Source organism: Triturus cristatus, chromosome 2_1 (assembly GCF_964204655.1).
Source record: "Triturus cristatus chromosome 2_1, aTriCri1.1, whole genome shotgun sequence".
NCBI lineage: Eukaryota > Metazoa > Chordata > Amphibia > Caudata > Salamandridae > Triturus > Triturus cristatus.
Genome location: NC_140581.1, coordinates 985593045 through 985608020, shown reverse-complemented (window position 1 = coordinate 985608020; position 14976 = coordinate 985593045). Strand labels below are relative to the sequence as shown.

Genomic DNA, 14976 nt, shown 5'->3' with positions numbered 1-14976 from the left:
TACACCCCCGCTCTCAGCTGAAGAGGTAAGACGTTAGTGGGAAGGACAGAAAACACAGGAGGCTTGTTGAGAGAGACTGTTCACTGATGACAGCAGGTTCCAGAGTGATGTGAATACAAACGCCCAGGCTGCAGGCTGTCCAGGTGGTACAGGACACTGGTGGGGCTGACCAGGGCGTTACTTTTGCGTATCAATTGACATCTTGAAAGTCCTTAAACTCCTTAGTTCCTTTTCTTTTGGTTCCTTAGTTCCTAGAAGTCCTTACTCCTTAGTGCACACGTCAGTCCTTAAGATCGTCGCCAAAATGTTATAAAGAAGTACGGGAGTCCATCAGTTCATGTAAGATACTTCTTTAATGGTAGCTTAGTTCCATCACAGGTGGTCAGGATAACAGGAGGTAGTTAGATAGTACAAGATTAGCCCCACCAGGAGCAAGCTCCATTCAGCTCAGCCTGAGTACACCAACTGCCAAACTCCTCTGGAGAGACACCCAGGCATTCCATGATGTCATACAACATTCCAACCCCAACAGAACTGTGCAGTAGAGAAAAGCTAACAAGTAATCTACAACAGAGCTACAGAGCACACAGGTCTGAGGAGGGGAGCTACAGAGCACACAGGTCTGAGGAGGGGAGCTAGAGAGCACACGGGTCAGAGGGGAGCTAGAGAGCACACGGGTCTGAGAGAGGGGAGCTAGAGAGCACACGGGTCTGAGAGAGGGGAGCTAGAGAGCACACGGGTCTGAGAGAGGGGAGCTAGAGAGCACACGGGTCTGAGAGAGGGGAGCTAGAGAGCACACGGGTCTGAGAGAGGGGAGCTAGAGAGCACACGGGTCAGAGAGGGGAGCTAGAGAGCACACGGGTCTGAGGAGGGGAGCTAGAGAGCACACGGGTCTGAGGAGGGGAGCTAGAGAGCACACGGGTCTGAGGAGGGGAGCTAGAGAGCACACGGGTCAGAGGAGGGGAGCTAGAGAGCACACGGGTCAGAGGAGGGGAGCTAGAGAGCACACGGGTCAGAGGGGAGCTAGAGAGCACACGGGTCAGAGGGGAGCTAGAGAGCACACGGGTCAGAGGGGAGCTAGAGAGCACAGGGGTCAGAGGGGAGCTAGAGAGCACACAGGTCTGAGAGGGGAGCTAGAGAGCAGGTATAGAGCACACGGGTCTGAGAGGGGAAGTAGAGAGCACACGGGTCTGAGAGGGGAGCAAGAGGGCACACGGAGCTGAGACGGGAGCAGGAGAGCACGCGGACCTCGACGGGGGTTGTGTTCTGGTCGTATTGGAGTCAGTTTTTTTATTTTCTTTAGGAACTGACCTTGATTCTGCCCTTTTTTTATCCTGTTAATTGCCCCCAGAGGCTTGGTTTTTGCGTTTATTCCTGGAATGCACGCATGCCTAATATTGCACTGTATTGCGTCTCTGCAGGAGTAACTCCCACCAACATCCCCCCTACCACCGGACTCCCCTCTCCTCAGCCCGCTCATTAATAAAAACACTGGCAGAAAGCAGCCGGCTTACCGAACTGGAACCAAAAGGTGTGGAAGCAGCTCCTGGACGGCCGCCGCCAGCCCCACCATGCACAGCTCGTGTAAATCAGGGATCAGCCAGCCCCGTGTCTCCCCCAATGCCCTCGGCACCGGCTGCGCGAGTCCTCGCCGCCTTCCCTCGGACGATTGCAGTGGGTAAATCCAAATCACTGGGGCAGTCTGAGCCGGGGAGAAGCGAGCTCCGTGTGCTGCCGCTGCTAAACTCTGAGCTTGAAAAACTTCGCTAGAGCCCGTCTCCGCCTCTCCCCACTCTCTCCGTCACAATCAAACCAGCCCACACACGCACGGCTCCAGTGACCTGCAAGAGGCAAAGACGGCAGGCTTTAAAAAACAAGATGTGTGGCGTCTACAAGGCGGCGATATCTGTTATGTTAATTTAAAAAAACAAAGAGTTGGCAGAATTCCGTGGGATAAGACTTGCAGCCGCCATTATCTAACAAGTAAAACAAGCGCGGTACCGCAAAGGTAGCCGCGTCTTTATTTTCGCATCGCGCTTTCACTTTAAGTGAAAGCGCAATGTGAAAATAAACACGCGGCTGACTTTGCCAAAGCCCAATGAGAAGAAAAAAGTGCGTAGCAACTAGTGAAGGAGAGAGTGTCACGCCGCCAGTAAACGATCCAGTCCCGGTGGGCGGGGCCAAAAGGGGACAAGGTGGCAACAAGGAGGGACTAGGAAGCCTCCTTTACAATCAGAAGCCAGCGTTTTGCATGCAAGATGACGCTACCCAATTAAAAAGATGGGCGGGGCTTCAAGCCCCCTTCCATAACCGTATTGATTTCAAGAAGCTCTCGAATGCCGAGAGCAGCGCATTCGCGCTGCTATCGCCAGCCGAGACCTAAAAAGCAACATTGAACATTAAGTGCTCTGTGTGAATGAATTTTAAATTGGAGGATAAAAAATACGTTGGTATCGTTATCTTGATTTGTGGAAGCAGAGCAAGTACAACAAAAAAAAAAAATATTTTATGGATGATTAGAGGCACCTATTGAAGCACTGGTAAAACGCCAACATAAAGAGCATGCATTTGGAGAAAAAAAGACAAAATTATATGTTGGAGTTAAGCATATATCTTTGCCTTTTAATACTAAAGCTACATTTTGAAACGCTCCAATCTTCTGATTAAAATTTCGATTTTTGCATTTAGATTGAGATTTAAAAAAAAAAAAAAGATGTACAATTGATGTCCACTGGTTTCTGAGTTGTGTGTATTATTTTGTAGTACAAAGAGTAGAAATTGCTTAGGTGGGGTATTCCCAGCTTCCAGTAGTGATTCAGTGGGTGTCCACAAAAACACCATTTAAAAAAAAAGATTGTGCAACTAACATGACAAAATATGATAAAGACTCTTCAAAACTCAAAAAAGAATACTTTATAACATGCAGAAGTTTCTCCTTAGTGTCTCAGATTATATCACTGCATTGAAAGACATTTATTGAAATTCATAGTTCCTAAACATGAACTTAGATACATTCCTGCCTTCCATGCCCCGACAATTAGTAAACCAAAATGCAAGTCAATAGCCATGTGCAACCTCTAAGTGGCGGTCATTAACATGGAACAACCTTATTTAATATATTGTATTAAGTTCAACTCAAGAGGTTGAGCCGCACACATCCTGAACTCATGTATTTCAAGGTAAGTTCATCTGTGATAATAAAAAAATAAAAAAAAGGAAGCCTAGTGAAATATAACAATTGTCGGAGATCACACAACCTTGTCACGTACGGAAGCTGGGATTATCTCAGGTTTTCTGGCCACTAACTGGGTATCTCTTTTCCTCCCACAACTTACATCAAACGTTAGTCTTTCACTCTTGGCATATGAGGTTCGAGCGCGAGTGGCAGACAGAAGGTGTGGCTCGGCTTGTTTTTTGGACCGAGTTTCCAAGAGAACTTAAAACTTAAAGCTTGGCTCGAGCCTTCAGTGGCTTGTCCACGTCAAATGATGGGCATGTAAGAGGAAAGCATATCTACCAACACCATAGTGCTGAGCTTCTTGTTTGGAGATTAGTGAGTTAACTACGAGACTGGGTATTCTCAACATCAAGGGTAAAAAAAAAAATTTTTTTAAAGGGATTAAATGTTGGATTATAGTCCTGTTTTCTTACCACACACTTACTACCATGTTTAATTGAAATATTTCCTAACTCTGTATAAACAAAAGCAGAGAAATATGTTCAGAAAGTGATTTGCCAAGAGCACATAGTCAGAAGGGTAGTCCAAGATTAATTACATAAAATCTGGATTCTGGTTCCATAGTTTCCATCTTGCTCATTACACAACAACTGATGTGTGAGTGGTTACAATGGTGAGACTCCGAATAATCTCACCAAAATATGCTACTCTGCTGTGGAACTTCAGGCAGATTTCAAACCAGCGTATTTTGATAAAGTGGTAAAACTAGGATTAAATGCAAAGTCTCATAGTGACATGGCAAAAACGTTCCCACTGTCCCATACCAAGCAGTTGATATTAGGTGTTTGTGTCTGTCCACCTAGGTGAATTAGACACCTTATTGGCGGGAGACGGCTCTTTTTCCATTTCTTTTTTTCAAGCACCTTCTACTTTTACAGTACCAGTTTCTTAGCACTCTGGTTATGCTTACAGATAGGAGAATAAGGGCATAAACGGATTGTCAGGACTAAGATTCTATTTCATTACAGTTCAATAATCAAGTAATTTCCTTTCTGCACTTGGCTCTTCAAAGGTAGCGATTGCAAGCACAGAAGGCTTTCCCCAGTGCTCCGTAGAGGGATAGTGGCTCAGATACAGCACAACACAGTAATATCAAATCGGTTACTCTTCTAGAGATTAAAGGCAGGTTGTACTGGAACGCTCAAATAAGTCTGCGTCTCAATATGCACACCATGTACATGCTTTGCTTCCTCTACACCCACCAACCACCCCCTGCCAGCCCCCAGGCCACTCAGCCGGCTGGCTTCAATGCAGCCCTCAGTGACACTACAGACCATACTTTTTGGACCCTGGAAAAACGTTTGTGAGTACTAATCGGGCATGGCCTACTTTGGACCCCAGCAGGAGGTGAAGAAGTGCTCTCTCCACTCAGACAAGAAATCAAGGCAAGAAATTCTGGTAGAGCAGGGAAGAGGACAGAGAACAAAGTAAAATCTGGAATTGTGGTCACATCAGATGAAATGCATTCTCTAAACAAGAAATAGTTACAACGTCCCTGCAGGTGCTCACTGCTGCTCATCAAGGGCCAGTTACACATGCACAAAAAAGGATCCCAAAGGTCGTTTTGTGGAGGGGTGTTGGTGGAATTTGGATCCCTTCACAGCTCCCGGGTTTACACTGTATGGAAACATTCACCCGAGAAAACACAAGTGTCAGCAACCTAAGAGATACATTGGCATCCAACAACAATGGTGAAACTTGTGCATTCTTTTAACAAACTACTGGATGCAGTAGAGGCAATCTGCCATAATCCAGCTCAAACATCTCAGGATAGAGAAATTCTCAAAGCCCATCATGTTAACCCAATCAGTCCTTGACAGACAAGCAAGACTGAGAAAAAGGTTAGACATGGATAATGCCAGAAACTTGGCAAAACCCCCAAAAGTGTCCCTGTCCAAATACAAGTCTGCAATATCATCATTACTTTTGGCTCCAAACAAGAGTGTACGCTGTGAATTCTCACTTTCTAAATTGAGTTCCAACAACGTAAGTGTGGTTCTATAGTAAACCTACAGGGATTTAGGGACCCAACACTTAGAACTGGTGAAGCAGAGAGCTCACATGAAAATAACCCCGGTCAAACCGTGGAGCTTGCGCTATCCCAACTAGCAATTCCTACCAACTCAATGCCTCAATGTATTCTGCTCACAGAATGAGGATTTAGTAAACCTAGCGACAACGAAAAACACACGAGCTATCAAAGCCCCATGCAGAGTTGCTACGGGTGAGAAAATAATCCAAGATCATATCCACCAACAATTGGCAGGCCAAGAGTGAGCCACACAACCAAACATTTCTGATTAAATCAGTGAGAGATTGTAGGAAACCTGCCTGTTTCGCGTGGTCAGCCCATATTTGGTGGACCCTATACTTTTGCTGACTTCAGAGCTCTGTGCACTTTACCCCAGATAACCAGCGGTAAAGCATTTGTGCTCCTTGTTAGGACAGGTAGATCAGCCACCTTCAAGTATAGAAATTAAACTCCTTTAAATATAAAGGAACAGAGACATCCCCCCCCCCCCCTAATCAACAGCCAGAGAGTTGCAAGCTTCTACCAACTGCCATCTAACAATCCCACCTCCTATATTCTAGTGATGGTGTGCAGGTTACCGAATGGCTCATCATCGCATGCTTACAGAACCCCATGTTCTGCAGGTTCTCGTAACCCAAGATACCACACCACCTCTCTCAGTTTTCATCTAAGAAGAAAACAAACAAAAAACAACTGTATAAAATAAATGCGGAATCTACCCTCAAGATACAACTATAACCAGGATATATAAAATATCATCACCCACGAGAATAACTGGAGTTAAACATAATCCAGTAACCAAGTAGGTCTGCTCTTCTCACGTTGTGGTCTGCTGCCCAAAGGGAGTCTTTGTCCAGAGAGGTCAAATTTTCAACAAGTACAGAGCTACATTTAGCCACCCTGTTGAGGTTCCAAATGTTATCATCATCGGTCTTTACAGCATTTTAAAACAATTTTATTACTTTAAAGGGTTGACTAAACTTGGATATTTTCTCATCCTTCCTTGGAGATTTGATTTGAATCCAATATCCCACCTGCACTAGTCTCCTTAACAGCTTTCCTTTTGTAGTAGAGTTCCTTTGCTTTCATCGTCTTCTCCTCTTATTCCTTCTACCCTACCAACATGATCATCCACCTCCCTTCTTCTCTCATTCACCAAAGCAGGAACCGTTTCACAGCTGAGCATTCTTGCTCTAAACAACCAAAAAGGAGACACTCCTGTGGTAGAATGCGGTGTTAGATGGCATTCCCTCACTTTCTTCCTCATACCTTCCTCCCAATTCATTCAACACAATAGACTGTTGCAAGCTCTCTTCAGGACATTGATAAAGCGTGCCACCACACTGCTGGATTCAGGATGGTAAAGCTCTTGTGCTCAATCCTCCTCATCCTCAAAAATTCTTCAAGCACCCATAGGTGAGTTGAACCCCATTATCCGCAAGTATGGTAAACGGAAGGCTTTCTCTCACAAACAATTCCTCCAAGAAACAGACAACATCTTTTGATTCAATAGAATTCACTAATTTAATTCCTGGCCAGCGAGAGTACACGTCAACACACACCAGAACATACTTCTCACAGGTTTTCACTCTAACAGGCCCAAGAATGTCCAGTGCAATTTCTACCCACAGACTTGAAGCCTGTTACCTTATTACCATGGGTTGAGTTCTGCAGTTCAAAATCTTATAACACCTCATACACTCAACACAATCCCTTACTTCCCTCTCAACCATTAGGTCCATTGCCTGCCACCAGTAGCATTCTCTGACTCGCTTTAGTTTTCGAAATATCCATGTGGTTGGCATTGGCAGTCTCTACCAATTTTCTTCCAAACTTCAGAGGAGCCACCAATTTGCTTCCCCTCACAACTATCCATCTACAACAGTCAATTCATGTCTTACTTGCCAATACACTAGAGTATCATCATCACACCTGCTTTTGCTCACCCATCCTCCTAAAACCATCCCGTCTACTTTCTATAAACTCATCTTCTTGGAGTTCTTTCTTCCACTCTTCTTCCTGTACCATACCTCCGTAACCATGAAGACATTCACTATCGTATCAAACTCTTCCCCTCCAAAATGCTCTTCTTGCAAGGTAAAATCAGAATCAGGAAAAAACCTTGGGAAGCAATCTGTTTGCAAATTACTTGCATCAGGCACATGAGATAGTTCGAAGTCCAATTACTGAAGCGGGACTACCCATCTGCGAATGAAACTTAAAATGTGATCAATACCTTTCATCGTGAAAACCTCTATGAGGGGCTTGTGGTCTGTTTTTACCTCAAATTTGCGCCCCCTAATAAAACTTTATTAGTTTCCTTACAGTCCAAAACTCCCTAAGTCCTCCTACTCAATGACGGAATAATTGTTTTTAGCATCCTTAGGCCACGTGATAAAAATAAAATGGTTCTACACTTACCATCAGACTGCTACATAAAAACAGTCACTAACCCTTTGGAACTAGCATCAGTCATGACAATAGTGTCATCATTTGTGTCAAAACTCACAAGGTCAGAGGCATTCTCCAGATTGGATTTCATATAATTAAATTATTTTTCACATCCATCGCACCACACAAATTCCTTGCCCTTCTTCAGTACCAACCTCATGCATACCGTCCTTTCTGCAAACTTAGGAACAAGTTTGTTATAGAATTCCGCCATGCCTAGAAATTTCACCAATTCTTCTTTACACTTGAGGGACGGTAGCTTACCAATAGTATTTACCAGCCCACTCTTTGTCCGTATACTAGACCGGGTGATCAAGTGTCCCAAGTACTCCATTTCTGGGAAACTGAATCTGCAATTCTCCTGTTTTAATGTTAACCCTCCTCTCTGCAGCCTATCCAACACCTATCGCAACATTACAGTAGGTTTACATATGCTGGACCCAATCACCAGCACATTGTCTTGATACACGTTCACTCCCTGTAATAGCCTTTCCATAGCCCTCTGAAATACAGAGGCCCCAGATATATGCCCAAACGGTATCCTTAAACATTTATAAATAACAAAGGGAGTAGCGAAAGTAGTCAATTCTTGCAAAGCCAACTTTATCTGGTGATATGCCGAACTAAGGTCCAGCGCCGAAAAATACATAGCCCGATTGAGAGAGCTCAGCAGTTCACTGATATTTGGGAGGGTATAGTGGTGCACGACCACAGCCTAATTAAGCTCCCTCAAATCCATGCAGAACCTAGCCTCACCGTTAACATTGTGAGCCATCACTACTGGCACAAGCCATTCCGAGGCTTCTACCTCCTGGTTTATGCCATTGTCAATTAACTTGTCCAACTCCCTCCCCATACTTTAACTTGACTGCCAAAGGATCACAACTAACCTTTGGATTTTTGGGTTGTGCATTTGCCTCAAGTCTAATTAAATGCACATAATTCCTGAGACCCCCCCCCCCCCCCCCCCCCAATTCCTTTGTGAAAACATCAGGGAAACAACTTATTAGGGAATCTACTTCTACAGATTAATAGATCTTCTCTGGGATCACCCGATCTTTGAATTCTATTAACTGTGCTTAATTTGAGAAGATAATACAAGTCAAGTTTCTTTAAATATTTTTTGTACTCATTGAGATAAGCCCCATCATCACTTGACAATGCAGGAAGATGTTCAAATCCACCTTGCTCTTCTGGACCCAGACAGTGTGATAGCAAGGAGGTCCTTCGTTCAGCGCTCAAAGAAGCCCCACACCTCCCTTGCATAATGCTCAAAACCTTCTTCCAACTGATCCACTGCATAGGTGGATCAGCTAGTGAGGCAAGAACAAACAGTGGAGCACTGACCGCAGAACCCTTAACGTTTGAGATTCATAATAAATGCTCAAAATATTAGCAGACTACAATTACACAGGGGTTACCTTGCACAAAGGTGGACAGTGGTACAATACAAACATTTTAGCCTGGAAGATATACCCAAAATAAGGTTACCGAGATAAAAGGGTTCACACTTGCTCCAAACATACCCACAGTGACTTTTTTATGTCCCAGAACAAGCTGCAAAATAAAAAGGAAACACAAAGTCACCTTATGTATTTCGAGAAGCTGCAAATGAGGCTGCTTCTTTTTCCGATTTGTGCGTGTGTCACAGAGACACACCGAGAGTGGCCAAGAAGTGTGCGTGCGACCACGATTGGGGTAAAGCTACACACACACTGTTTATTTTGGGGAAACTGTGTGCGTGTCACTGAGACAGACACTGCGGCTTACTTGCTCATTGCAGCAATGTTGAAACGGTGTGCGCATCACCAGGACACGCGGGAAGGCTTTGTGCTTGCCCCCAGTTGTAATGTTGAGAAGGTGCACTTATCACCGAGGTGACAGAAATACACGCGAGACCAGGAACAGCTGTTTAAGATAAATGCAGCATGTCCAATTCCACTGTGAAAGACCAAACAATAAGTAAAGATGCCTTTAAATTCTGTATTTATCTTCTATTTGCTGTGTTTCACAGCCAGAGGTCAAATGTCAGGCTATGTCTTCTGACAAACCGCTGCTTATTTATTAACACAAGGACTGGTGTTAACAAACCACTCTCACTTTGTAGTCAGACAAAAAGGAAATTTATGTGACAATCTTGCTGTGGAACAGTGTGTGTGAAGAGACAGGTTGTAGGATATGATTTATGTAACAGTAAAATGTAAATACCTGTAAATGTACTGTAAACATTCAGCAGATAGAAAAGCTACAATGAAGCAAATTTTGTGTAATTCTGAAGTTTGATGGAAACAAAGATTTTAAAAGGATCAAAACAATCAGGACACTTTACTTGGTGATGCACAAATAATAAATATTCACCGAAACACAATTTCCACATATCCTCATTTGAACGCAGTATACTTTTATTCAGTAAGACGGTATGTCTGTGCAAATGTTGAGGCCACTTCGATGGAAAATGTGCTGTCTTCCACACAATTCTTTGGTTACATCAAAAAATTGGCCTGCCTTATCGGTCTATTAAAGCCAAGTGGGTCTCAAACGTTTATCATTCTAAGAAGTGGGTTGCGGTTCTAAAGTGTTTGGAAAGCACTGCACAAGGCCAGGTCTGCTCCTCCTTGACACCTTCCCCATATTTCCATGATCTCACGATATGCTCTATGGATTGACTTATACAGCCTTTGTGAGTAAAACGTGGCTTTTAATTCGGTTCCCTAGTTCATACGTAATATAATTTTCCCGAGTACCCATGATGGTTCTCTAATCAATACAATAGCAATTGTTTAGCCTTTGTATTCTCTTAATCTGTACGAAATGATGGGCTACATTTTCCACTTCACCAATCATAAATGTCACATTGTTAATTGCGTGAATCTTTCTCCCAGGTGCCAAATGTTTATTTTTTGTGATTTTTGTTTTTACTTTGTCTGTGTTATGAAATGCTTGTCTGTGTTCTACTTATTTGCAGAATAAGATCACGAAACCGAAAATGCACAGTAAAACACGACTGAAACTGCAGTGATACCACACGGCAGCTCTCCAGAGACATGTGGAAGACTTTCCGTCCCAAAGACATTTCTTTGGTGTGTACAGCTCCATTACCATCGTTTTGTTTTCCTTGCTTTGGTTATAATGAATTACTGCATTGCATATAATTTTACCCTGCTGTGTTTTCGATTGGTGAAAGGTTTCCTGCGAAGTGTCTCAGCTGCTCCCATCACGAAGATGAGCGTGACAGTTACACCACAGAAACACCAACCTTTCTCGATCTCGACACCTCTGCGAAACACTCACCCTTTGGCGTGGCTGAGGTGGACTCTCAGAAGGGAAGCAGAAAGATGACGACTAGAAGAAAGAGGTCGAATAAGAGAAAGACCCACATGTCGAACCAGAACGAATGCTGAGAGAGATCACGCAAACAGGAGCGAGCCTCCTCTCTCCGCGACTCTCGCAGTCTTTTATCAGCTTCGCCGGCGTCCATCCCCACGACCTGAAGACTTTAATTCTCTGCACTCCACAGACGCCAGAAATTCAAGGGCCACTTCCGTACAAGACGTGACACCTACCACACGTAGTATAGAGAGGGAAAGAGGACAATGCGTTCAAGAGAAAGTTTGCAGGGCGTAGTTTCGATAGTTTAGTCGGCATTTTAAATAGGAATAATCATATATACGTGTATGAGCTAACGTTTATAAATAGTGACATCAACCTCATACTTTTAATAGGTGAAAATAGATATTTTTATACCCAACATGCGCTTGTTTTTCCAAAAAACATTTAAAATATGTATAATTTGTAGAAACCAATACAGTTTGACACATTCTGTTATATATTTTGCCTGTTTTTCTAAATTATAAAGAATTCAGTACTACGTAATTTTGGGGGTGAATAGCTTTATGTTAATCAAACGTTCTATTTGTTGGGTTTTATGTGTCCACTTTCATTTTAGTACGGCGTCCGGGCGAGTTATGCGTCGGCCCCTAGAGTGTAAATAGGGGATAGTCTTTCGTCTCTTTTCATTCTTAGTTGGGTCTCTGTTTACGTGCAGCAACCCACGTACTACACGGGAGTGGGACCGGTTACGGCCAATGCGAAGACAGTGAATGTAATCGAATCAAATGTAACAATAACACAGAAGTTTTAATTCGCGGAGACATGGCTTTTGCCACGCCACACTAGAGTTAGTCAGTGAACTGGTTCTGTTATGCCCGAGTTGAAAATGGCCTCGTCCGCGTGCGCAATACAAACTTGGTTACCCTGCGAGAACGGACGCGGTCGCCATGGTGACCACGGTGTGTGCATATGGTGACCACTTTCCTGCGTTTGGGAGTACACGAGATCGCGTGACTATGCCATGCCTTTGGAATGAAGTGATGTTGCAACGAGAGCTCTTTTCAAGACGTATGCGATTCAGTCTCCTCTGAAATAACCATGCAGGAGCAGGGTCAGTACAAACAACAACCATGGTGAGTTCCCCGACCAATGCCCGCAGAGATCGGTGGGCGAATTTTCTGGAGGGTGAACTTTTAAAACGTCTATAATCATTATGACTACATAGCTTTATCACCTCTTGAACAAAGACTTGGCTGCCCGCTAGTGCAAGACATGTTTAGGAAATTAACAACTCTGGTATCCAAATGGAATGAAATAGTCTTAAATTTAAAATCCCCAATGGTAAATATCAGCATATACCATGGCATACATGCCAACATTTTAGAAGAGGCCAGTGGGAGATTTAAAATAATAATCAGGAGAATGTTTTACCGCCATAGATTTCTGTTGAAGCAGAGACAATTTCAGGCGAGAGACAGCCAAAATAAAAGCATTTTTGGCTTAAAAATCAGGCCCCCCCCCCACTGAACGGTTCTAGTGGCATGTCTGACCATGCGTACTGGCTAGTAACTACTTACTGCAACAGGACCTGGCACCAATGGGGATGCCTTATCCATAGAACTAGAATACTGGATATCTAATCTCAGCATTACCACGTCACCTAAATCTGCTGTAAATAAACGCTGTATTATAAAGCTGGGTAGAGCCTGCATAGCAGTGACATTTTTCTGGAAAGGGCAGCCCATTGGCCTTTCCGTCCAAGTCATGATACCCTAGTTTTGGTTTAGTGGGCTAGTTAAAAGTTTGGAAACAGGAGATATACGACCTGATTACGATTTTGGGGGACAGGTAACTCCATCAAAAATGTGACGGATTTCCCATCTGCCAAATTAGAGTTCGATTATATCTTATGGAGCTTGTAACACGGTGGTTGGAATATCCTTCACAATTGTGATGGAGGTTCCTATCCGACAAGATCATAATCAGGCCCATAATCTTTTATGTTGTACTCCCATTTGGTCAAATAATGTGCCCTTGGGCAATCACTTTATGAGCTTATTCAATTGCTCCCTTTTTTGGTATGGCAGAGGTGTATTTAAAATCATTGTAAAAGCTGCTTGTAAACATGATTAAAATTAGACTGGATATTACATGGGGCAGTGAGCAAGTCCCCAGTCTTATGGCAAAGTCACCAAAATGCAATATGTTGGTAAGTGTATAGCCTTTGCACATAGCTGCCAAGGTTTCAGATTGCTATGTGTGACATTTTCATAATTTCAGGATAATTATGAGTGACATTTCAATGACTATGAGTGACACTTTCTTGCGAGCAAAAAATCAAGCAATGAAGATGAGGGAAACGTATACATATTAGAAATTAGACCTATTTGAGCAATGAGAAACTCTAAGAAGATTTTAAAAATGCTGCAAATGATCTTAAAACTGCTGCAAACGCCTGCTTGGGTGACTCATAATTATAATGAAATTATCAAAATGTCACACATAAGCTTGGCTGCTATGAAAGAGGGCGGGCATCACTTCACATGACATAGCATTGAAGACCGTGCCCATTCTCCTGTTCTTGACACCGAGTCTTCTTTACTTACATATTTCATAAAAGTGATAGGAATTATGTGTTTTATTCTATTGCTGTTTAATTGCTTCTCTTGTACAATGCTGCTCTTAAAATAAACTTGTGAATTTTGGATGGCACAATGTATTGACGAATAAGTATAAAAAGGCGGAAAAAATGCAAATTAGGAAAAATAAAAGATAAGGAGCATAGTGAAACAAGGAGAATAAAACAAATCACTTTTAAAGTGACAAGATCACTTGGAGTGAGGTGAACAACAGAGTCAGTAAGGCTGCCACTGCAGGGGCAACCATATTCATAAGCGAATGCTATAAGCAGTAATGTAAGGCTTGTGAAGTACCTACTAATACCTGCCTCAGAGGTCACCACTAGAAAACAATAAAAAGCGGACATCTAGAAAGCAGGTCACATGGCTCTGCTAAGAATTAACATCAAAAAGAGCAAGGACTTGTGTTTAGACTGCAGAACCACAGGACTATACAACAGGATGGGAGAGGCCCAACACAGAGCTAAGCTGCCTCGGGCCTATACCATAAAATAATTAGAGTCAGCTGACTCGCAGACGCTGGCCGCTGCAGTCAGTAGTGGCATGGAAGCATGATTTCTGGGCAAGCCTCAGGAGAGGCTGTGAAACACACACAGCAATCAAAGCCAGGCAGGCTGTATTGTTTTAAAATGGCACACCAGTAAAGTGCGCAGCCACAATGTGATGGTCTGGTGCACCGAAGCTACACAGTTAACTTGTTTGCACGTGTTAAAAACTAAGAGATCAGCGTGTACTCTGCTGTAGCAAACAAACTGTTTATGTCATTTTAAAAACAGACTTACTGCATATATAGTTTGCTGTTGGTTTCAAAACAAGCTCCAAGGCTCACCCTTCAGCGGATCTTTTTATCTTCTCTCCCACGTAGTCAAGACAGTCCGCCTAGATGCCTGCTCTCTGATCTCTCTGGAAAGTCTAGTGTCTGAACAGATCTTGACTTTTCCAGTTAGATACTGTCAGAGCTTATGACGTTTTGCTGGTTAATGCGAGACAATATCTTCCAAACAGGTTTCTTTCTTGCTTGCATTGTATTATTGCGGACCGCAAACCAGCAAGCGCAAAGCCGCGCTTCCTCAACACTTCCCGCTTCCTGTCAGCAGGAAGTGATGTCCCCTGCGGCGCAATTAGCAACAACTTGTCTGGTCATTAGACACTAACTTGAATCGTGACTGTAGGCTGCCATTCAGCCACGCTATGGGGAATCTGATCTGAATCAATGGTACGTCTGGCATTGTAGTTCAGTTGTTACTTTATGTGTGGGACTGCCAGCACTGCCTAAGCTCCCAGTG

At 43.4% G+C, this 14976-nt stretch overlaps 1 protein-coding gene and 1 long non-coding RNA gene across 2 annotated transcripts in view; one reads left to right on the top strand and one right to left on the bottom strand.

The window, feature by feature from the left end:
- LOC146866169 (uncharacterized) overlaps positions 1–11152 on the bottom strand; it is a 35711-nt gene extending 24559 nt beyond the window's left edge. The window contains exon 1 of the long non-coding RNA XR_014970621.1: positions 11013–11152. This is a non-coding gene — a long non-coding RNA (uncharacterized LOC146866169). The remainder of the gene's footprint in view (positions 1–11012) is intronic.
- Positions 11153–11197: 45 nt separating this feature from the next.
- Positions 11198–14976, top strand: part of LOC146866168 (protein FAM47E-like) — a 194884-nt gene continuing 191105 nt past the window's right edge. The window contains exon 1 of the mRNA XM_085634284.1: positions 11198–12184. Within this exon, the coding sequence (XP_085490410.1) occupies positions 12150–12184 (35 nt within the window). The 5' untranslated portion in view covers positions 11198–12149. The remainder of the gene's footprint in view (positions 12185–14976) is intronic.